General features: G+C 37.5%; 3 protein-coding genes across 5 annotated transcripts; 1 reads left to right on the forward strand and 2 right to left on the reverse strand.

Annotated features, from left to right (window-relative positions):
• Positions 1 to 11,806: 11,806 nt before the first annotated feature.
• LOC107791968 (uncharacterized) lies at positions 11,807 to 13,309 on the reverse strand. Its single transcript, XM_016614131.2, has 3 exons — positions 13,229 to 13,309; positions 12,818 to 13,090; positions 11,807 to 12,542 (listed from the first exon to the last, which is right to left on the reverse strand). Exons 1-3 carry the CDS (start codon positions 13,307 to 13,309, stop codon positions 11,952 to 11,954), a joined length of 945 nt encoding a protein of 314 aa, XP_016469617.1. The 3' UTR covers positions 11,807 to 11,951.
• Positions 13,310 to 15,580: 2,271 nt separating this feature from the next.
• On the forward strand, positions 15,581 to 20,820 carry LOC107791970 (heterogeneous nuclear ribonucleoprotein 1). Of its 2 annotated transcripts, none has more exons than XM_016614134.2 (5): positions 15,581 to 15,912; positions 16,031 to 16,111; positions 16,222 to 16,451; positions 16,896 to 18,036; positions 20,180 to 20,820. In XM_016614134.2, the coding sequence occupies exons 3-5, from the start codon at positions 16,227 to 16,229 to the stop codon at positions 20,191 to 20,193; spliced, it is 1,380 nt and encodes a 459-aa protein (XP_016469620.1). In that variant the 5' UTR covers positions 15,581 to 15,912; positions 16,031 to 16,111; positions 16,222 to 16,226; the 3' UTR covers positions 20,194 to 20,820. The 2 variants fall into 2 exon arrangements, with proteins under 2 accessions (XP_016469620.1, XP_016469621.1); XM_016614135.2 differs by having other exon boundaries at positions 15,607 to 15,912; positions 16,207 to 16,451.
• Positions 20,821 to 21,489: 669 nt separating this feature from the next.
• Positions 21,490 to 24,899, reverse strand: LOC107791969 (uncharacterized). Of its 2 annotated transcripts, none has more exons than XM_016614132.2 (2): positions 24,648 to 24,899; positions 21,490 to 23,031 (listed from the first exon to the last, which is right to left on the reverse strand). In XM_016614132.2, exon 2 carries the CDS (start codon positions 23,007 to 23,009, stop codon positions 21,702 to 21,704), a length of 1,308 nt encoding a protein of 435 aa, XP_016469618.2. In that variant the 5' UTR covers positions 23,010 to 23,031; positions 24,648 to 24,899; the 3' UTR covers positions 21,490 to 21,701. The 2 variants fall into 2 exon arrangements, with proteins under 2 accessions (XP_016469618.2, XP_016469619.2); XM_016614133.2 differs by lacking the exon at positions 24,648 to 24,899 and adding an exon at positions 23,884 to 24,295.
• Positions 24,900 to 25,439: the final 540 nt, after the last annotated feature.

The raw sequence follows: 25,439 nt of genomic DNA on the forward strand, positions 1-25,439 counted from the left end.
AGGGTTATCTCGCCTTTGGTGGTTTTGCATGCCATATTGAATCCGTTTAAAACCAAAGTTGCGGAAACGGCTCGGTTTTGTAGGCCGAGCTGTTTTACGACCTTCGATCTGATGATATTGGCCGAGCTACCTGGATCAATTAACACACGCTTAATTTTAATTTTATTCATGAGTACGGATATTACCAGTGCATCGTTATGGGGTTGGATGATTCCCTCTACATCTTTATCATTGAACGATAAAGTCCCTGAGGGAGTGTAATCTTGAATTCGAGATCGCTTTTCCCTCACAATCGACGTTTTAGTGCGTTTGAGCATAGGTCCCTGAGGGGTATCGACGCCGCCGATGATCATGTGAATGATGTGCTGTGGTTCTTCTTCTTCGTTTTGCTTGCCGAAGTCCTTGTTTTTAAAATGGTTCTTCACCCTATCACTCAAAAATTCCCTAAGGTGCCCTTTGTTGAACAAGCGGGCTACTTCCTCTCTTAATTGTCTGCATTCTTCCATTTTGTGACCATGGGTGCCATGATACTCGCATATTTGATTGGGATTCCTTTGGGCCGGATCGGTCTGCATGGGTCGAGGCCATCTGGTATCTTTGATGCGTCCGATAGCCGATACGATGGCGGATGCATCGATGTTGAAGTTATATTCCGATAATCGAGGAACTTCTATAGGATCGGCATATTTATCAAAGCCTCTCTTGCTCATAAGTCCCCGAGAATTTTGCCCCCGATCATACCTGCGGTTATTCCTAACTGTCTCATGTGCCGAACCGTGGTTCACCCGATCTATGACGTACGGCTGGTATCAGTCTCTGTTTGACCTTTGTTCTCTGTTGGTTTCCTTCAGAATTTTAGTGGTTGCGCGGTTCTGACACGTGGGTTCATACGGAAATCCTAATTGATCATCTTCGACCCTGATTTTTGATTGATACCGATTGTGTATATCCGCCCAAGTTATTGCAGGGTATTCGATCAAGCTTTGTTTCAGCTGACGTGATGCTGTCGAACTCAGTCCGTTCAACCCTTGGGTGAAAGCTTGTACGGCCTAGTCGTCTGTGACTGGTGGCAAATCCATGCGTTCCATTTGAAACCGGGATACGAATTCCCTCAGTATTTCGTCACCCCTTTGTTTTACTTTGAATAGATCCGATTTCCTCGTTGCGACCTTTATGGCACCAGCATGCGATTTTACGAACGAATCTGCTAACATGGCAAAAGAATCGATAGAATTTGGTGGCAAGTTGTGACACCAGATCATTGCTCCTTTTGCGAGGGTTTCTCCGAACTTTTTCAATAATACGGACTCGATCTCATCGTCTTCCAAATCGTTGCCTTTGATGGCACATGTATAGGAGGTGAGATGTTCGTTAGGATCGGTCGTACCGTTATATTTGGGAATTACGGGCATACAGAACTTTTTTGGGATCGGTTTTGGGGCCGCGCTCGATGGAAAAGGCTTTTGTATGAATTTCTTCGAATCCAGCCCTTTCATCATGGGCGGAGCCCCTGGGATCTGATCGATCCTAGCATCATATGTTTTGAATTTTTTGTCGTTGGCTTCGACTCGTTTTGTGAGTTCCTCGAGCAGTTTAGCAATTTCAGGAGCGATTCCTGATTCTCGCTCGTTCGATTTCATTGTGTCAGGCTCCGTTCTGGGGGTTACTTCTCGAAGAAGTGGATTGGAGTTTGGATTACTTTGCATATGAGTTTGGCTTTGCAACTGAGCTATCGCTACTTGTTGGGCTTGTAGCATTTCGAAAATCATACGCAAGCTGACCCCGATTTCCCCCGTGTTGTGGGTGTCTCGGGCTATGGGTCGAGCGCCACCCTGAATGCTTCTTTCCTGCTCGGAACGCTGGTTCGCTTCTAGAGCTATTCGTGAATTGATATCTACTGGTACTTCGGCTCGAATTTCGGGTTCCTCGATTTGAGCTTCGTTGCCGTTGTTGGGTAGCCTTTTGGCCACGGGCACCAAGTTATTGGTTTCATCCTGAAGGCCGGCTTCGAGGTCGATTGGCAGAGCCATTGCTGGTATGAAGTTGTAAGCTAGAGTGTACTGTATATTTGTATCAAATAATCACTTGTTATCCTTAGGCCCACGGTGTGCGCCAAACTGTTTACCCGAAAAATCGGATAACGTTAAATTTATGTATGGTTCTAAGGGTAAGTAGATTCCTTTGATCTGAAGATAACAATACACGTATTTATGATGCAAAATAGAAAATGATGAACAAAGATACTTAGTGAGCTTTAGAAAGATAAACACAATGAATTCTTAATCCCAGGGAAGATATCTTCTATTACAATCTATCTTGCCTTTTATAACCAAGGATCACTACTTTATCTATAGCAACATAATGGAATAATATTACTAGTGGAGGACCCATGATGGTGTGTCTCCTCCTTAATTCCTGCCAAAATTCTCTCCTTTGGTGCGGTTGTAACAGCTTTTTGTCTGTGAGCTTGATACCGACTCGAGCTCGGTGTCGGATCGGAACCTCGGCCTTGGTTTCGAGCTTGGTGATCACTTTCGGGCATCGATGTTCGGGACCTGTATCGGTCGATGTTACCTCGGTCGATTCGGACGCCCCGAGCTCGACGCCCCATCTCGGAATTCGTTCAGTTTCTCCATGAAGATACCCCTTGACTGAGATGCCATCCTCGATCGATCTTCATGATCGAGGATCGGTTTTAACAGTATACAACATCCTTAGCGTCAATTAAGATGATTAACCTCCTTAGCGTCAGGCAATTGATATTCGTAATGGCCGTAATCCTTATTTATTCCATATATTCCATATATTATATAAAGAGATAGAGAAGCAACAAATATATGAAGCAAATAACTGAAAATCTCGTATACTTCTTCTGCCATGGATAACAGAATCATAATTTTGGTTCAACGTAGCAGCGAATGGGATATGCAACACAAGTTTAAGAATTTTAGTGTTGATGGGGTGTTGATCAATATGGATTGGGATTTTAAAGCTATTCGTTCAGAGATATCAAAGATACTTGGAGTTGATGCAAATATTGATATGATGGATATTGGATATTCTGTGAAAGAGTATTTTCCACCAATGAAAATATACGACGACAGGAGTTTGGGCTTGTACGTGGAGTTGAAAAGGAAGAATTTATTTTTCAATGATTATCCATTGTGTATAACATTTAAAGAGCAGGGTAACGACGGTTCATACTCGAATCCAGTTGTAAACAAATCAAACTCCAATGTTTTTCAGAATTTGCCAATGATTGACAATCTGGAAACCATTGAATGGATTAGTTCTGAAAATGGAGAGAACTATGATGTTATGCAGATCGATGAATATGGTGTAATTGACAGCAGTACACATCAAGGGGTTAATGAAGGGCAGTTGTACAAAAATAAGGATGTACTGCAAAATGTTATGAAACATCTCGCAATCCGAGAGAAGTTCCAGTTCAAGGTTAAACGTTCAAATAAGACCAAATAAATGTAAAGTTATCGTATAATTATATATAATGCTAGGATGCTTTGTAAGTTGTATATTTAATTTAATAATGGTAATCTTATACAAATTTCAATGAATACATCGATATACCCGGCTGAAGATACATGTTTCTAGCTAACTATATCAAGTTGATAATCATGAAGATGGGATTTAGTATATACTAAAAAATAGAGGCAACCCGATGCACTAAGCTCCCGGGTCCGGGGAAGGGCTGGACCACAAGGATCTATTGTACGCAACCTTACCCTGCATTTCTGGAAGAGGCTGTTTTCACGGCTCGAACCCGTGACCTCCTGGTCACATGGCAAATATATAAAATATTTTTGAAAGAAATATGAATTATGTTTGTAGTTTTTGCAGCAAGTAGGATTGGCAAACCAACAGTTGGGTAAAAGGATTGAACTGGTGTTTTATATTATATGCACGAATTATACGTCGAATGATGGTTGTATTATATATTTGTTAGTAGAAATACCTATAATTGTTTAGCCATGTTACTAAGTTAATTTTTATATATGAAATCAAAAAAGTAATTCACGTATGTAGCGTAACCACATTGCAGGTATTATCTTGTATGTGTGGACGATCAATGCTCATGGAATCATAAGTCATCAAGCCTAAATACCTCGAATATATTTAAGGTGAGGGCGTTTGAAAAAGTTCACACATGTGGAAATAATTCCAGATTATTTTCACAATGGCAGGCTACCTCTAATCTCGTTGAGAGTTTGATAATGAACAAGTTAGATGATCCTAAGTTGGAGTATACTCCAGCAGAAATATAACGTGACATCAAAAGGGATTATGGAGTTGATTTGAACAATTTGAAAGCATGGAGGTCGAGGGAAAAGGCTTTTGAACTTTTGAGAGGTAAATCAAGCGATTCGTATAATAAGCTTTCGAGGTTTTTGTATATGTTAATGCATATAAATCCTGGGTCCGTGACAAGATTGGAAAAGTCAGATGACGGGTGCTTCTTATATTTATATGTAGTACTCTGCATGCCTAATGTAGTTATTGATGGCAGCTTTCTAAAATCAACGCACAGAGGGACCTTACTAACGGCTTGCACGCAAGATGCGGCAGGTGAGTTGAAGCAGATATTCATTGAATATAATGTACTAAATAGAAATTATCTGCTTTTTTTTTTCTTTGTTATGCTAAAAGATAGAGTCTTCGGGTAGTATCTTTTATTTATCGTATAAATCATGTATAATTAATCATATAGTTATACTTTTACATCAAATCTGCTTTATTTCATTTAATATGGTGTATAATTTAAGATTAAGAAAAGTTGATTATTCTGATGTTCAATCAGGTAAAATATTTTCGCTCGCATATGATTTGGTTAATTCAGAGAATGATGCATCATGGAAGTGGTTCTTCCAGAATTTTCGAGACACATATGGTATAAGGGAAGGAATATGCATCGTATCCGACATGCATGAAAGCATTTTGAAGGCAACTTCAGTTGTGTACCCAGAAGTACGTCACTGTGTATGCATATTCCATCTATGGAATAACATAAAGTTGAGGTTTAAGAAGAGCCAAAAGAAAATAAGGCTCGTATTTTTTGCTATGGCTAAAGCATACACAATTGAGGAATTCAACCAATACATGTCTGAAATATGTAACCTTGATGGGAGAGTTAAACAATACTTATTCGACATTGGATATGATAGGTGATCGGTAGCACATTCAAACGTTAACAGGTCCATGGTGATGACCTCAAATATTGCGGAATCCATGAATTCTGCAAATAAGGCGGCAAGGGATCTACCTATATACAATCTGCTTGACTACTTAATGAAGTTGGTTGCGGCTTGGAATAACACAAACAGAAACGGAGCACTGGCAACTGGTACAAAGCTTAGCACAAAGTATGAAGTATTGTTGAGGTAAAAAATCATTGCGTCAAGAACGATGACGGTAAGTTAAGATGATACACAAGGTATAAAGTTAGAATTTATAATGATATAATAGAGTGTACTGATAAAAATGTTACTACCTAAAAATGACATTATGCTATGTATAAAAATGACATTATGCTATGTATAAAGATACCACATGTAATGATCAAAATATAAAAACTTTATACATTGTATAAAGTTAATATTTTACTTTTATATAACTTGGTATATATAATGAGGTTACACCATCAAATGAACATTTGTATACAATCGTTGATGATGGGAGGCGGTTTGTGGTGTGCATGCGGGAAAGAAAATGTAGTTGCAGAAAGTTCCAAATGGATGTGATACCATGCGAGCATGCGTTGGCGATTGTGACAAATAAGGGTGTCAAGTGGGCCGGTCCCGGGACTAAAAGGGCTAACTGGTCCGGTCCAAACAGTCCCGGTCCCGGACCGGTCCCAAATTAAACGGGTTAAATGGTCTTTTTGCAGGGACCGATCCGGGACCGTTTGGTCCCGGGCTAAACGGTCCCGGCCCCCGAGCTAAGTGGGCCCAACGAATTTTTTTTTAAAAATTAAATTGAAATTAGAGATAAAAAAATGTTAAAAATAATATCTAAGTCTAAAGACAAAAATATTATAAAGAGATATGCCTTGTAATTTTATTATAGCATTAAAAAATATGACAATATCTTTCTTAGTCTTCATCCCCCTATGGAATGAGCACAATAAGGTGCTAATACCATCATTGAGAAGAAAAAGAAACTAATCAAGATGTGCCAAAATATAAGTTACATAATACATGGTATCTGTTACAAACTTCATAAATCTATCAAGGTCCGGAGAATTTTCGTTGGTGGTGGCGGAAAAGTAGCTTGGTCATTGCCACTTCCGGGCGAAGCAACATCCTCCGCAAGTTCAACTAGCATTTCTTCGTAAGCTTCATCTTCATCTGGTTGTGATTCAGCAAGTCCAAAATTTCTTCTTTCCGACCTAATCCAATCTCTGAAAAGTACTGATTTTTCCAAGCTCTCCATCATAGACGCTCTATAATCACCGAGTTGAAGTCTTGCTTGACTGAAAGTGCTCTCTGATGCCACTGTTGAAGCTTGAATAGTTAAAATATCTCGGGCCATCCTTGAAAGAACCGGAAAGTATTTTTCTTTGTCCTTCTACCATCCCAAAAGATTAAAGGAGCCGTCGGGATTCACTTCCTCAATTCCCTGCGACAAATAAACTTCAAGCTCATTTAGTTGTGAAAAATTACTACTACTAAAACCTTGAGAATCCCTAAACCCCGCCCAAGCACTAAGTGCTCTTACTCCCGCAGTTCCTTTAGATGATTGAGAATCAGAAGAAGAAGAAGGAGTTGGAACATTTGGTCTAGCATGATTTAATGCAACTTGATAAGTATTAAAAATAGTTTGAGCATTTATTCTAATTGAGGCTATTGCTTCCGGAAGTTGAGACAATTCCTCATCTTCAAGTGCTAAACCATTATAAACAGTTTCATACCAAAAATGAGGACCTCCTAATTTCATACAAGGATTTAATAAAGCAGAAACACCATAAATGGAGGGAATAGGGAAAAAAATATTTTTTATACTTTTTTCTCATAGAATCAATAGCAAGTTTATAAATTTCCCCACCCTCTGAAAAATGAGCAAATAAATTTGCAAGTTCTGCAATATAAACTAAACAGTTAGAAATTGTAGAATAATATTGCCCAGAAAATTCATTTGTAGCAATATGAAATTTTTCTAAAAAATCTACAAGTATTTTAACATTAGCTCAATCCTATTTGTAAGGTGCTCATCATCATCACTTACATGTGCATTAAATGTTGAGTTTATGGGGTTTATATATTCATATGCAATAACCAAACTTTCATCATGTAATTCCATCTAGTTGGACAAGGTTTATGAACCTTTCTTTCTCTTAGGCCAAATTAATCGCATCTTTTAAAATATTCTCTAAGTCTACTTCTACGGTTTGAATAAAAAAGTCAGTTAAGAGCCATTTTAACCTTTTCAATTTCAATATTTAAAATCCTCATACCATCACCCACAATTAAATGGTAGATATGACAAATACATCTAACATGAAAAATATCACTAAATGTAGGATTTAGCATAGTGGTAAACAAGGCTATAGTATTTGTGTTACTAGTAGCATTATCCATTAAAATTTACATTATTTTATCACTAATGCAAAAATATCTACAAATATTTATAACTGTGCTAGCAATAAACTGTCCTGTGTGATGTGAATTAATTATTCTATAAGAAATAATGCGCTTTTGCATTATCCAATCCTCATCAATCCAATGACTGGTAACAGTAAGGTAATCACAGTCGTTACCACTTCTACCAATATCAGTTGTAATAGCAACACGGCAATTTATATGAGTAAATAAATAGCGCAAATATTGTTCATATTCATGTTTATATTTATAAATATCGCTCTTTACGGTTGTGCGAGGAAAACCTTTATAAGAGGATTAGAAAAATTTCTAATATAATGCACAAAGTTAGGGTCAGAAGGAAAACTATAGGGTAAACGCATAACAGTTACCATTTTTGCCAATTCTTCCCATCTTTTTTTGGATCATAATATAAAATACCACCGGTAACAGTATTAATTCCCGGTTGAAATTGATTTGAACCGGTACTAGGGTCAACCTGACTAGGAGTAGGTAGATTTTTCCCCTCGGCCAAAGCTTTCAGACGAAGATATCTCACTCTATCTTGAGGGTGTTTTATTGTGTGTCTAACCAAAGTTCCCCCTCCCCCATCCAAAATATTTAAAAACTAACCCCGTGCCACAAGTTTTACACTTAACCTTATTTTTTGGAATTAGTTGAGTAAAAAATGGCCAAACGGGAGATGTTTCCGTCCGTTTGCTAGGTTGTCTAGAAAAAGTATTGGTAGTAACATGAGTATCTGATGGGGCATCATTTGGATTAGCAGGGTTATCACTAGTTGGGTTAACATTAGGAGCATGACTAGTTGGTGTATCATCATCCGGTTGAGTTTCATCAAAATCTATTTCCTCGTCATCATTTTCATCAATAGTTGGATTAGAATAAACAGCATTCATTAATTCATGGTCTAATTGTTCACTAGCTCTAATATTATAGCAAAATTGACTTTCAGTAAATTATAATAAACTATTATCGCTATCAAGAATAGCAGGTGTAGGACGGATATGGAATTTGATTCGGGGAGCCCGATGCAGTGGAGGAGGAACAAATTGAGCACTAGATTCGTCACTCTTGGATTTTCCCTTATTTTTACCCAAAAGTTTTTTTAAGGAATCCATCTTAATTAATAAAGTAATAGAAAATAAATAAAACAAACAAAATTATAATATTAAAACTTAAGAGTTGGAACGAGTTTACCGAATTGACAAACAACTTGTTAAAAATTGATTATCGTTGAAGACTTCAATTCACCAACTTCACAATTGTTTCACAAATTGTAACAATAAAGTAAGCAATAGTAGCAATTATAGAAGAAAATTAGAGAGAGATTTTGATAGATTGATGATTTTGTAAGAAAAAATGAAAAAATGAGGGGGTATTTATAGTTGAAAATAGGGAAAAAAGTATAATTATAAAAAATTTGGGATTAAAACAAAGTTGGGGGAGGAGGGTTAAATGGCTATTTTATAAATAGCCAACGACTATTTTTGACAGCCCAACGACTATATTTTTTTTAAAAAAAATTAGCCCGCTAAGGGATCGGTCCAGTCCCGGTCCCTGGCGGGCTAAATGATCCCGGGCCTGACGGGCCCAAATCATAGGACCGGCCCACGAGACTGGCCCATGCCCACTAAAACTGGGCCAAGCGGTCCTGGCTCGTTTGGCCCGCGGTCCTGGGCCGGTCCCGGGCCTGGACCGGCCCACTTACCACCCTTAGTGACAAAATACCACATGTATGAATACCACTATTGCCCGGTGTAAGCATTTAAATTTTATCAAATTTAAATCGATAAAATAATACGGACTATGTTTTAATATATTAGTCCAAATAAATTTATTGGGCTAATATAATTGGATTCGCTATATAAATCTAACATATATGGATTAAATAAATACGTCTTAATCCATTGGGCTAGCCTATTTAATTGGGCTAAAGTGATGAGCTCACTTCATTAAGCTCAAGATGCCATCTTCCTAGAGGCCTACTTTGGTGCCACGTGTCAAATGACGTGGCGCGCCAAGTCAAACGGAAGAGCCAATAGGATTGTGCCATGTGTCAAAATGACAAGGCATGCCAAGTCAAATTAAAGGGCCAATGAAATCGCACCATGTGTGCAAGTGACATGTTCTGGCCAATCAAATGCGGTCTTGTCACACTTCAATTTGATTAGTCGGAAAGAGTTTGTTCTTATCATAACTCTTTCCTCCCACAATTATAAATAAGGGTCTTCATAACTCAGAAAAGACACCAGAAGTTATAACAAGAAGAAATAGGGAGCTCATGGATCAAACACTGCAAATTTCTCTAAAAGCTACAAGCATTCAAGTGCTCTAAGGATTAAAAGATCAAGATGAAGATTCAAGAACAAGCTACAAGCCCTTGGATTAAAAATACGTCAAGATCAAGATCAGGCCTCAAGCACTTGGATTAAAATAAAATAAAATTCAAGATTGAGCTCGAAAGCTCTTTTATTTACTATTGAAAAGTAGAATCAGAGGAACCATAAAGATTGTAACACTCAAATATTTGAAATAAAATACTACGATTTTGTAATATTTTTTGGCCTTGATTTTATTTTCTCGACGCAATTTATTGTCTACAAATTCCGGCACGTCCAGTGGACAATCTCTAACTCTCATCTCAACTTTTCAATCACCAAAGTTCAAGAACATTAAAATGGTTTCACAGAAAATCAACTCAAGTTCAACTTCTGTCAAGGCTGCTAATTCCAGGTTCTATGCTGATGTGGAAAGCATCCTCGATATTACTTTTGAAAGCTTTGGACCAGTTATGAGGTGCAAAGCAAGCTCTTTAGGACAACATGCACTCCAAGTGTCGTCTACATCAACCCCTGTTTTCGGATCTTCATCCTCAAAAGGTGCAAGATCTTCCACAAACGCACTGTAAGGAGGAAGCGATGTTGCTGAAAAGATCAAGAAAACTCTTGCTCTGCTTGACCTCTCCGGATCCAAGAACTCTGTTGTGATGGAAAATGATGATGCTTCAAGTGATGGATCCTTCCCACTTACACCGCATAGTGTGAGCTATTCGAGAATTAATCTGCGTGACAATATATGCTACTCCCCATCATCTACAACAATCATGCAAGTCATGGTGACAAACACTTCATTTGTGGAAGAGCAGTTGGCAAACTTGACGGAAGCAATCACTGGCTTGACCAAGTGCATGCAAAATCAAGATGCTAGAATTGACAAGCTAACAGACAGGGTGGGAATCTTGATGGAAGAAGAATCCACCCATGCACCTGGCAAGCTCCCAGAAGTTCCAGAGATTGATTCTCCCCCAAGACAAGTAGCATCCGCTAAGGCTATCCCTGTCTCATCTGAAGGGATGATTCCCATCGATCAACTGAAGGAGTTCATTGAAGGAACTATTAAGAATAAATATGAAGTTGCTACCAAGTCCTCCTTTACATATGCCAAGCCGTACATTGCAAGGATCGATATGTTGAAGATGCCTGCTGGATATCAACCTCCAAAATTTCAACAGTTTGATGGTAAAGGCAATCCAAAGCAACATGTGGCGCACTTCGTTGAGACATGCAACAACGCTGGGACTTATGGAGATTACCTCGTCAAACAGTTTGTCCGCTCGTTAAAAGGAAATGCTTTTGATTGGTATACAGACATCGAGGCGGGATCTATTGATAGCTGGGATCAACTAGAGCAAGAGTTCCTCAATCGATTTTATAGCACAAGGCGCACAGTGAGCATGGTGAAACTCACAAATACTCGTCAATGAAAGGGTGAACCAGTTATCGATTTTATCAATCGTTGGAGGAATGCAACCCTCAAGTGTTAAGACAGGCTTAGTGAAGCTTCTGGCATAGAGATGTGCATCCAATGTATGCATTGGGGATTGTGCTACATCTTGCAAGGTATCAAGCCTAGCACATTTGAAGAACTTGCAACTCGTGCCCATGACATGGAATTGAGCATGGATTCCGCTGGAAATGAAAGGTTGTCCATCTATGAACCTCGCAAAGGTAACGATAAGCAAGAAGTCAGGAAGTAGGGCAAGTTCGTACCCAAGTCTGAAAGCAAAGAATCTATGAATGTCAACACATCACCTGTGAAGTTCACGACGAAGGTGAGCAAGAAGCAGAGTGTGAAAGTAACTTTGACGCTTCATTTGAATTAGGATTACTGACCACTTTCCAGCTAAGTATGCGAGGGATTTTGTGCTGAACAAACACGACAATTTAATCCTTAGCTCGAGGACAACATTCGTAAAACCATATTTGGAATGCCAATGGAAGTCCATATAACCTAGAATATTCTTTTAACCTCTTCCCTCAAAAAGCTTTTTTCAGCGAGCTATGTGTCATGAAAAACCAATTTACCCCATGGGTAATTCTCGAATTCACCAGACTCAACCAACTCAAACTGACCAATTGAGACGGGACTATCACGAAATGATGAAAATAAAAATGAATTTATGAAGTACAACACAACTATCTTCACTGCATCCTGATCGGATGACCATCTCTTTCCTTCAAAACAATCAATTATAGCTTGACTATTAAGCTTCTCACTTCCTGGAAAACATCGATCAATCAAACTACAACTTTCATTGGCATCATAACATTTATGCGCTACACCAGTACATTTTAGACCAGTAATGAGTGCAAACTCACCAATACCAAAACGTATTTTAATACCATTCAAGGAGAGCCACAGTTCATCTCTATTATCGTGAACAACCTCCCTCAACAATAGAGTGTGAATCAAACGGGGTTGCATAGCTATAATAGGCAAATCAAGGAAGTACCCAAAACAAGTTTCTCTGAACATTGCAAATTGTCTCGAACTCAGATATTTCATCAATGTTTGAACAATGCAAATATTGCTGTTAGTACCAATCTTCAATTTAGAATGATCTTGTGGTTTGAAATAGAAATCCCAAACCTGCAATGTAATAATATAAAAAAAAATTATTGATTGAATATTCAATAACTGTTTTATACATTAAACAGATATATATTGATAAAACTTTATGCCGAATTAGAAGCAACACAGAAAGATATCCAACATGAAATACACTAAGATATTCCAAGTATAAACAACATAGAAGTATAACCAATATAGATACATGCTAAGTACAAACCTGCTACAAATACGTTCGATAAAATATACAGAGTATAAATAATGTTGAATCAAATTGTAATACAAATATACAATACCTTCAGATTCAGTGTCTGTTCTCTAGCCTCATCGACCTTTCTTCTTTTTTTGAGCTTCACAGACTCGGATTGTATATCCTCAAACTCATCTTCTACATCTTTTTGCCGTTTCTTCTCCTTGAACTTTCTTATCCTTATATGCTTCTTTTTATCCAATGCAGCAACATTTTCTTTGGCAACTTGATTAAAAAATTTTGGAGTGGAATATGGATTTTTTTGAGAAACATCTGCCACACACTCCTCCCGTTGCTGCCTAATTTGCTCAAGTGAACACTATGTTCGCAGCCGCCTCTGGTTCGCATTCCTTGCAGGAGTTTCACGCAACAACTCAAAACTGGGATGAGTAAGAGGTAATGAATTTTCATCACTTTCTAAAGTAGAATCAGAGTAGGTATCCCTAATAGCCTTAACAGCCGACACATCCAATTTCAAACTACTACCCAAATTGTTCTTCGACAGATGTAGCTTCGTTTCTTGTTTTGACTTTGCCATTGTTTCATATTCCGTGAAAAATCACTTAGAAAGACTAATAAAAAGAATTGATAACAGTTAAATACAATTCACACACACACACACACACACACACACACACACACACACACACACACACACTATATATATATATATATATATATATATATATATATATATATATATATATATACGCGTATATAATGCCATGGTTTGTGGATTTTTTTTGGAGGGATTGATTGAGCGAAAGGATGAAATCATGGGCAAAATCTCTGTGAATATTCTTCAAAATTAAGCAAAATCCCAAACAATTGAGCGAAAGGATAAGAAGAGGGGAGCAAAATCTCTATGAAATTTCAGAATGATTGAGCAAAATCTATGATTTTTCTAAATGATTGAGCGAAATCCGAAAATCCCATTTCATATGTTTCGAATATTGTGGAATGATTGAGCGAAATCTCAGTAACTGTAATGGAATCCCGCTGCTAGATCAAGTGATTGGAGAAAATAAGACTAGAGGTGGAGAAAATGAAGAGAGAAGAGAAAATCTGGGTTCTTTTGAAAAAGACGATGTGAGAGAGAGTGCTTTGGCAAAGATCCCATGATTTGTGCCTTTTCCCATGGTTATTAATTATTTGCTTAATTTTACAATATGCTACGTATTAGTGTAAAAAAAATAATTCCGTATATGTAATAAACAAAGATTGCTAATATTTTCTTAAATATTTTTTAAGAAGTGCTCTGCCATGTAGATTCATCCACTAGGGCACATTAACTTTTATAATCGTTATTCAGTTTTTTTTTAAAACTTTTTCTCTCTTCTTCTTAGACCTTTTACACGCTCAACTCGCCAAAATCGTCCGCTACTGCTGCCTGATCCTTCCATTTTTTGAGCTTTCTTTCTTCTTTTCGCATAATATTCTCTTTCATTTGGTCATTTGACACTGTTTCATTTTTTTTTTTGGCTGTAAAATGTGGTTGTATTTGTTTCAATATTAGTCATTACATAACTGATTAACTAAAAATAGTTTTTGTGGTCAAAACAAATAAAAGAGTAATTCGGATTTCTAATAACCAATTTTATTTCACATTTCCTAATATAGATGGATAGCAAATAATGAAAATAGAATACCGAGAAAGTAAGGAAAAAGAAATCTTGTTGATAATCGCGGCTTCCTTCCAAAAGAAGAGAATGAGATCCTCAAACAAAAGAGAGTAAAGGAATAAGCAATTGACAATATAATTTCGTAAATTTCTTGATGATCGTACAAGATATGGTAAGGGAGTTTATATAAGGGTACAATACGTAACTGTTTTGCCCTACTTAATTTCCGTTACTAATATTTATTAAATTGATTACCCCGTTACATGAGTAATTTGTATCAGTTATGGTAATAATAGCCGATCGCGCATAGTCAGGGATTATGCCAATTTCTTTTCATATTCGTGACTATTAGTGAACCTTCTTTCTTCGTGGTTTTTAATTATCCATCCCGCACCTATCTCTTCTTTTTCAGCTGTCAGGTACGATATTTTTGTAGACGATCCTGTTGGTGTTTTACTCATGCCTTCTCAAATCTTCGCTCGACTTTATCGTTTTCACTCTTATGCTACCTGTCAGCATATCATTAGTCCCCCTGGCAAATCTACTTTTCCACCAATATAATAACAATTCCTATATTATTATTATTTACTGTATTATAATTTCTTACAATGTATTCACAGCATAAAAACTCATTGCATTATAATCCTTTCATAGTTAGACCGAGAATTAAACAACCCCATAATTGTTGATTTACTTGCAGAATGTCTTTATTATTTGTAGATAGACCATCATTTTTAATTGCTCATCATATCAATAGGAAAACAGTGTAATCACACACACACAAAAAAAACATACAGTGACAGAAAATTTACAATATTAGTTAGCAAAAATATTTGTTTTAGGTTACCATATGCATGATACCTACTAGTCAGAGATATGTTCTAAATTTAGTAGAGAATTATTATTATTATTATTATATGTACTTAAGTTTGTTTTTACTTTCACTTTTATTTTATTTAATTTTTATTTAATGTTGCTATGAGTTGAGCTTAAAGAATAAAGTAAGAATTCATACAACCGACTCAACTTGTTTGACACTAGGCATAGTAGTAATAATAGTACTTGTTATATTCTTTCTCTTTCATGATAATTTTATTTGCAATATTAACATGAACTAAAGCATCTACTTGTTGTAGAAAATAAAAAAAAAGAGTAAATGGTAGTAATAGGCTTTTGGGTTAAACAAAAGGGTAGTCGTCGTGTGGCATGTTGTGCACTCCAAATATTCTTCCAACAAAAAGATTTGCTACCTCACCCATACACGCACAACATCCTCTTCTATCCCTCTTTCTTTCTTTCTTTCTTTCTTGTATATATAATTTCTCTCTTTTTTCTACCCAACATTATATTTGTTCCGCATTGCCATTTTCCATTTTCCATTTTTTATAAAAGAAGCTTTGGAATAACCAAAGAGAGTAATGAAAAGAAAAGAGGGACCTGTGAAAGGAAGAGGATGATGATAACCACATTCTCTGTTTTCATTTTGTTATATTAATTAATGCCTTCTCTTAGATCTCTGGTTTGTATCCAAATGTTGCATTTCATCTTACATACACTTGTGTTATTTATTTCAAAAAAATAATCTTTTTTAGCTTTTGTTAATGAATCTCTGATCTATCTGAATTGTGAATTTACAGAGACAGTGGATTATTGAGTATTGATTGATGGTACAAAGATCTGATTGAATCCAACAACAGAACAGTATTTTCTTGATAAAGGTTTATAGAATACTTTTCTTATCCACATCTGGATCTGTGTGCTTATTTTTAATTTTCCTAGATTTTGTTTTCTGTGCATTCAATTAATTGTGTAGATGTAATTGTGATAGGAGAAATGATGGAGACAGATATGGGTAAGCTATTTATAGGTGGGATATCTTGGGACACAGATGAGGAACGTCTTAAAGAATATTTCAGTTCGTATGGAGAGGTGGTGGAAGCTGTGATCATGAGAGATCGCAACACGGGTCGTGCTCGTGGTTTTGGCTTTGTTGTCTTTGCCAATCATGCAGTTGCTCACAGAGTTGTTCAAGAGAAGCACATCATCGATGGCAGAACGGTTAGTTTCCCGTTACATGTCTGATTATAATTCAGCAAGTTTATACATTAACTATGACACCTCAATGCCTAGTTAGTTGGGTTGTGGCTGCATGAATTCTCGCTATCTATATTTGTACCTGCTATCTATATTTGGCTTAACTTAAGAGTAAGAATATGACTAAACCCAAATCTCAACTTGTTGGTATTGCCTATACGAATTTCTTGCTTCCATTGTGTTATTCTTTTTCCCAGGGTAACATGGACTCTGAGAAATTGTAAAGTCTTTTGTGACAAATTCAGCAAGTTTGCTTTTCACAATTTACTACATATAACTGATGGTATTACCCGAAATGTTTCCGAAAAATTTCAGTTCAAGATTAATTCATACTGGATTGTGCTAGTTATGATCAAATGAATTATCATCTCTGTTTCTCCAAATTCTTCATTGGCATCCTATTTTCAGGTTGAGGCAAAGAAGGCTGTTCCTAGGGATGACCAACAGACAATAAATAGAAACAGCAGCAGCATTCAAGGATCTCCGGGTCCTGGACGCACAAAAAAGATATTTGTTGGAGGTTTAGCATCTACTGTTACTGAGAGTGACTTCAAGAAATACTTTGATCAGTTTGGTATAATTACAGATGTTGTAGTGATGTATGACCACAACACTCAGAGGCCAAGAGGCTTTGGTTTTATAACTTATGATTCGGAGGATGCAGTGGATAGGGCATTGTATAAGACCTTTCACGACCTAAACGGTAAAATGATTGAGGTGAAGCGCGCCGTTCCGAAAGAGATGTCTCCAGGGCCCAACCGGAGCCCTTTCAACGGATACAACTACGGACTTGGTAGAGCAAATAACTTTCTCAACAACTATGCTCAAGGGTATAGTCTAGGTTCGATTGGAGGATATGGGGTCAGGATGGACGGTAGGTTTAATCCAATTGCCAGCGGACGTACAAGCGTCTCTCAGTTTTCTTCTCCTGCTTATGGAATGGGTGCCAATTTGGACCCAGCTTTGAGCCCCACCTTTGCAGGAGCTTCCAACTTTAACAATAATAATCTTGGTTATGGGCGGGTTCTGAGCCCATATTTCAGCGGCAACTCAAGCAGATACGCTACACCCATTGGATATAGCACAGGGAGCAGTAGAGCTGATTCTTTTCTTAGCTCCCCAACCAGGAATGTATGGGGAAATGGTGGTCTTAACCGTTCTCCAAGTCCTGGTATCTCCGGTTCATTTTTGGGTTCTGGGACTGGTATTTATGGGGTCTTTGGGAATAATGGTGCCAATTGGGGCTCTTCTGCTCCAGTTGGTAATTCTACTGGTCAGACTGTTGGGTTCAGGAGTGCGGGAAACAGTTATGGGCTTGGATCTGGAGGACTTGGAAGAAGCAATGCAGCAGGTTTTGCTGCATCTAGTGGTTCTTATGAGGGACCTTATGGCTCAATGTATGGTGATCCGACTTGGCAAGCTGTGTCTTCTGATGCGGATGGTTCTGGTTCATTTGGATATGGACTTGAAAATCCGACAGATGTTTCAGCTAAAGACTCCGAGAATTATATTGGAAATTATAACATTGCAAATAGACAATCGAATAGAGGTACGAATACTCTTCCAATTGCATGCCCTGTATGATTTTGATAATTTTCTTCTGTCATTTCTAACCTAGGCTTCGTATTGTGCCTTTCCTTTTGAAGTATTTCTCTTGATTTTTGACATATATCTGTCATATCTTATTACCAATATTGGTCAATTAGATAATAACTGGCTTTTCCCCTCGGGATTTAGTATGCTTCTTTTTGTAGGAACTTGGTTTTTGGCTTGCCAAGGACACCTTTTTGATTAGTAGACTCTACCTTGAAAGATCATTAAAATATTCACAAAATGGCGCAACACGATTTGAGCTCCTTTTAGTTAGTAGTTGTTCTATGTTCAAATTTAAGTTAACATACTATAAACTATGTTAACTTCATAAGCATAGTTTTGATGGGAAGATTTGGAGTGAGATATGTTATAAGGATTCAAAACGTAAAAAAGTATTGTTCTACACCCCTACTTTTCTGTTTGTTACATTGATTTGGTATGCTCATTTGAGTTACCTTATAGTGGGGTGAAATAGTCTTCTTTGTCCAGAAAAATGGAAGTGGTTGAAACACCCTCCGGTATGCCTCATATGAAACTTGAAGATACCTTATTAGAAAAAACGTGAGGATACTTTCGCTGACCTTTTTCTCCTAGATAAAATAGGACACGCTGTTCAACATCTTTAGCGGAAATATTCGCAGAACAGTGGGCATGCGGCTTTTCCTTTAGGTCCTTGGCAATCTTGCATTTGTATTCTTTTTCAAAGTCTACAATATTTGCCTAAAAGTGAACTTAACCAAAGACAAGTAAATAGGTCTTAGCAGTTGAAGTTCTTAGGAACTGTTCGTACGTTTAAGATTACAATGGTGAAGTTTATAGCCGTTACTTTTATGGAACAGTTCTTCATTTTACATAAGCATAGTTCAATCACTTGAGTAAAACCAGAAACAGTTCAGGAGCTCGAATAATATAGTAAAACCTTGTGGTTATGGGAATGAGGGTGAGGGAACCAGGGATCTGCGTAAGCCCCAATAGTATGGGAATTGGGGTTTTGAGTGACAAATGGGGTAAGTATGTGGATTATTTTTCCTTCTGACAATTAGTGCAGGAGCTAATCATGAACCTTATAAGGTTTGATCATCACCTTTCTAAAAGAGCTGTCCTATTGTTTTAACGTCATACAGTATTGAACGTTAAAATTTTCAAATTATGTTTGTAATATGACTTTGCAGCATGACTTTGGTTTTAAGTTAACATGCCCCAATTACATATTCATCACAATATATGTAACAATGAGTATGAAAAAAAAGTTCCTTGATTTAGCATGATAGTACCTAGAGAATAGGAATGGTGGTCGGATGGGAGACGTATTAGGTCCTTCCTTTCCTTACCCATCCATTGCCATTGCTTCTTGAGGCCTGTTGACGTACGATTGTGGCTTTTCCTTTTCAAACTTTGTTTCTTTTGTAATTGAAATCAATTGCATACTAAAAAGGGAAGGGAAAATAAAGACTAGTGACTGCAGCGAGCTAAGAGTGCCCAAGGAGAGGCTGAATGTGTGGGGCTTCTCCTCGTTGCCTGCTACTTCCCTGGAAAAAATGGTTCAAAATTTTTATTTCCTACCTTCCCTATGGTCTTGGAGAGCTAAAGGAGGTCTATAGTTAGGGACTGAAGGAGGATTATCTCTTGTCCGAGCTCTGGCTTTTTGGCCCTTATTGATGAATCTGTAGTGGACATATAAAAGGACTGAAAATGTTTTGGAATATTATTTTGTGTGTGCTTTAAGAAAATAACAATCACGTCTTGTGGACCCAGAAGAAAGAACTCTGAAGATATAAGTTATAGGCTCCTGGTAACAAATTTAATAGTAATCAATGCCCTTATTCAAATGTGGGGAATGGACAAACCTGTTTTGCTCATGGCTGCAGTGTTCAAGTATACAGTGAGTTCATTCACTGAAATTTCGTCATATACAAAAATGATGTTGTTTTGCTTCCATGTCTTCCGTCAAACTTGCTATTGAGTAAATGCAGAATAACCTTTTGTGCATTATCTTTCTCCGAGATTACCTGGTCTCTTGAACCAATGCTATATGCTACTTTGTGGGAAATTGCTCAGATATTGAGATTGTTCAATATTTTCTTCTTGAATGTTTCCAGGAATTGCGGCGTAGGAGATTTCTTTATTTGGATATCTGAAGATTCTTAGAAGTGCCTTCAGAAAATCAAGTGGGCTGTGAATGTTAATACATATTCCAAAAATTATGCATTTCAGCTATAGCTGATCATATAGAGCTAACGAGGGGCCTGTCCGATAAAGTATACATATTCAAAGAGCGGTTTTTAAAGGGATTTTGTGATGGTTTGAGGTTTCAATTGTTCGAAAGTAATTTAGGCTCGTATATGTATATCAGATTATACTTGACACCATCCATTGCAGTTGATGTGTTGTGCATCCACAACAAAGCAGATAAGATTGGAACTACGTTGAGAGGTAGAGTTATAATTTTTATATTCTTTTTTTTCTTTTTTACTTTTTGTCCGGTGTAGTGACTGGCAAAGCTGCTGGTGTCTGTTCTCGTAGTTCCCCTTTTTTCTGGGGTTTGTTTTTCTCTCAGATTGTATTCAACATCCCTTTTGATTTACTACTGTGAAACAATAGGGGATACGAACCTAGGTTCTCTCTAATAACTACTGAATTTTCTGATTCAGTACTCGTTGCAGATTGTACAAGCGCTCTATGTTTGAGGCTTCATTTTTAAGTAACTATGTTGCAGATGAAATAGATACTGTTTTCATTTTAACACTTGTTAGTCATGGTGTTTTGACTTGTAAAGATTTCGATAGATAAGACGATGGTTCTTACGTTTTGTTGGTTTTTGTGCTTTTATCAAGATGATACTGTATTTCAGAATTGCACTTCTCAGGAATCAACATAATGAATATGCATCTGCCTACAGAGAGATGAGCTATTAGACCACAAAGCATTATCATGGGTAATACCTAAGTGGTAACATAAACCTTAAGATTCCAGTTTTTTGTAATTTAACAATCATTCAAGTAGTAGTTAGGACAAAATTGACCGTAAATGTTTCGTCTTTGTTGTGCTGTGTTAGTGACAAATAATAGGTAGCCAAGAAAAAATGCGTCCAGAAAGTTTGTGAAATTTGTAGCCATGCAAGCTGGAAAAGTGGGAGGTTAAATTCTTGCTTCAATTGATCAAAAAGGAAAGAGACCCTCTGCTTCTGCTTGACGAAAAGGGAGCAATGCCCTTTTGTGCTCCGTCTCGACTTTTAAACAAGTAAATATGAGAGGATTGGTGATACTTTTTATTAATTCAGTAAATATTTAGGGAGATTTCATTTTCAGATTCTTCCACCACATATTTATGCTACTAGACTAGACTCCGTATCCACCACACTGGAGATGCATCGCCGAATGGTCAGAAACCTCGGCTTAATTAGGCAAACTTTTCCAATATAATAGGCGACTCATGCGCACAGATTTAATTAGCTAGAAACAACAGAAATAGAATAATGCTTTTACAGAGCCAAGTCAAGTAGTTTCCATCATTCTAGTTCCCCTTATAAAATGACTGAATACCACAATACACAGAATACCTGCAGTCTTGTTTCCTAAACTCTAGAGGTCATTTGAGTAGTGTAATCATCGTCACAAGATCTCAGAAGAAAGCTCTGCTTCCGTAAAACACTCGAGAGCCAGTGCTCTTGGGTGTTTCTAATTTCTGATCTGAACTCGAACTGCCAGAACTGGTCGGTCCATTTCCAATATCCAACGGAAGCTTCATTTTTGCCAGTGAATCAGTAAATTGCTGCATGCTTTTCATGTACATGTCCACTATTTCCTGTTGCACAACCTTTTGCTCTGCCTCAATGTCTACTGTGACTACTGGCTTTGGAAATGTGCTACCAGGCTTGATTTCTGACGAGTTGCTGTCAGCATCACCACAATTTACTCTTTTCACGGTGGCGCATTCTTTAGAAGCGGAAGTGTATTCTTGAACTGGAGATTTTGATTCTTCCCAGGGCTCTGAAGACAGAGAGCTTGCAGGATGCAAGACTGACGGAGACTCAATGGTTGAACTGCTCGGAGGGGAATCACGCTTAGGATATTGGTCTGGATTAGTAATTCCTGTTGGAAAATTTTCCTCAACACGAACTTCTACTTCTGGACTGAGATGATTTGCTGTATCAGAAGAGACCAAGCTATCTGAGCTTTGAGAGTCAAGATCAGTGCATGGTATACCAAAGTACTCAGAGACCATAAGATGATTTTCATTTACTATCTTGGGATCAGGGAATTCAATTTTTTCAAATTCATCAGGAAGCGACTCAGTTGCTTTAGCGTCCAGCAGAGATGCACGAGTGTCAACAAATTCAGGCAATGCAGGAATCGCAATCACTTCAGGTGAAGTTCCACTATAAGAAAGGGACAACTGCACATATCCTGCTGGAGAGTGGAAGAGATCAGTTGATGAAAGAGTAAACTCTTTTTCTAGCTTTCCATTTTTAACGAGGACTTCAGTTAGCGGGACCAGTGCAAAGCCTAGCAGTTGGTCTTCCAAATAATTCCTCACCCTGCTCATCATCCAAATCTCACATTTCACGGAGCATTCTATTGTACGGACTTTGAGCCTTAGATATTCATTGAATACTGGACTTTGCCCTCCACCATTAATAATTTGTGTGGAGACTGCATTTTCAGGATCACTGGTAAGACAAAGTTTTGCATAAACGTCTTGCTTATGGTAAATGCAGATGTTATGGATGTCTCTGGCCTGGTGTACATACACATCTAGAACTCCAATGGAGCCCTCCAAGTTGCAGACTGCAGCCTCCTCTCTATGAGCAGAAACTCCCTGGGATAGACCACCACGGTTCTTTATGAATAACTCACTGCTCTGCTTCTCGGGCTCAACAAAAGTGGAGGAACCCTTGAATGGTGAAACAATGGACTGTGGGGAATCCATCAATTTGACCACAAATATTAACCTGAAATCAAAAGATAAGTTTGATATCAAGGAGTGCCAAGTCAATTTTAGTTCTGCTTTCCAGTGTGAGCATGTAATCACGAGATTCAAAAGATTTTGGAATTCAATGTTGTTAAAGGCTCATTTGATGCATACAAACCCTGAAACTAGGTGCAACACAAATTGAGCCCTTTCCCTTGGCTTATGTGGCCCTTTAGTGCAGGCATCAAAACATGCGTCTCATAGCCTATGACTCAATCTTGAGGAGGGCGACATTAAACCTCAAAATAGTCGGCAGAGTGATTAATTGATAAGAAAATGTCATGAATGAAGCTACGATTAGGAATAGGATTAGAGACATAAAATTGCATCTTAGCATCCGAATCATAAATTTAAGTGGTTTTTGCACTTGATTTACGCGATTTTAATTCATGTATTTCACTTATCCATTCTTTGTGTTTATTGTTGTTTCTCTTGCATTATCTGTACTTTTTTGTTTCTTCATAAGCACATTTCTTCACTGCAAAAACTCGTTTTAGTTGCATGTTCTATTTAAAACCCCCAAAGACCTTGGTGCTTTTGTGCACTTTTTGCCCTTGACAAGAACGGCTGCTTGCCATCTTACAAGAAGTAGCAATTGTATCCAAGGTGAAACCTCTAACTTGTCCGCGCAGTACCCCTACTAGGGAACATTCTCTAGATAAGGTCACATGAAAACACAATTCAGAATTTACTAATTCAAATGGATATGCGAGTGGGGATCATCCACGGTAGAAGCACAATTCCAAACAGGTATCACTCTCATCGGAAAGAAGTAAAAGTAAAAAGATGCAATCTTTAACGTTGTATGCAATCTTTAACGTCTAACACGTACCCAAGGGTCTAGCCTAGTGATTAGTAAAGTGAGAGGAGAACCATGAGATTTCAGATTCAAATCCCATCAGGGGCAATAAATCACTAGTTGATTTCTTCCATTCAGCCTAAGTTTCAATGGACAAGAGTTACTCGGTACTGGTGGGACGTAGCAGGTACCCATTTCAAACTCTTCATGATATCAAAGCCAGACTCATCTCGATTCATTGTTTACCCAATGTTGGACCCCATCTTATATTGTCCACGAGTTCCATATGTAGAGTCAAATTGGTGGGATATAGGTTTCTTGGTCTACTTGGTCTCGGACAATCCTTACCTCATGAGCTAGCTTTTAGGGTAGAGTTCATTTCTTTATCAGTGGGCACGTTGACCCCCCGACACCACCTTCGTAAAAAAAAAACAATCTGCAACATCTAACAGAAGAAAAGAACCCTCAAGAGCCGCCATAACTAAAAATTTAAATGAAGGGAAACTTAGTAGAGAAAATAGTCTGGAATCAAAAGAAATAGAACCAAGAGCATAGCAATCAGCAACAATAATCAAGCCAATCAGTGAGTTTACGCCATTATTCGAACTTAAAACAAGAATTAAACAAAAGAAATTGGAACTTAGCCAAACTGTGAGAAAAGGGGAAAATGGGAGGAAAACATAGCAACACACCCAAATCGACCAGAACAAATGAAATTCAGCTCAAAATCACAAATGAAGCAAGAATTAAATGAAGCACAAAACATGAAGGTAGGTAAAACAGATGATTTTTCTTGCCTTGACTTTAGGCAGAAAATCGAATATCAGAAGAAGACCCAACTCGAAATTCGAAGCGTAGTTGATGAAGAGAATAAAATCTACTGAACGTTGGGCAGTGGGAGAAGATTGGGGGAGACCTCTGTATCTTTGTGCGTATGTTTTGTGGATATTTTTGTCTGCAAAAGTTAGTCCTCTCGCTCACAAAGTCCAATCTCAGTGCGCTGCCTTCTTGCAATGGGACCTACTTTCTCCACCACGCGCCACTTGTAATTTTTTACCCTCTAGTTGTGATTTAAGGGGAAGAAGTTAGATATTTGGTTCCATAGATTTTGTCAAAATAAATTTGGATTTTATTTGTCAAATACATATTTAACTATAAATTTTACTTACATTTTGGTCAAATCTTAAATCCGAAATCTCAAACTATTATATTTTTTAAAAATTATCCCAAATTTTTATTTTTATATAAAAGAGCCCACCATTTATTATTTTGTAATGATGTTGCTTCGTCTTCTCGGTCATCTGATAGTGTATCATGTAGTTCATTATAAAAATGATAATTTTGTATCAAATTTATTTATGTTCAGGACTATGGTTTGCGATAATATAATGAATGTTATTGATAATGGTACCGTTGGGTATTTATGATAGTTTTTAAAACTTGTGGGTATAAGTTATGTTTCATATTTTTTCAAACCAAATTTCACCCAAAACAGATGTCCAAACACATCTTTATCTTCAAACCAAACTTCACCCAAATCAGATTTTCAAAATAAATTTAGGAATCTATGGCCAAACGCTAGCTTAGTT

The sequence above is a fragment of the Nicotiana tabacum genome, chromosome 21, assembly GCF_000715075.1.
Source record: "Nicotiana tabacum cultivar K326 chromosome 21, ASM71507v2, whole genome shotgun sequence".
Classification (NCBI taxonomy): Eukaryota; Viridiplantae; Streptophyta; class Magnoliopsida; order Solanales; family Solanaceae; genus Nicotiana; species Nicotiana tabacum.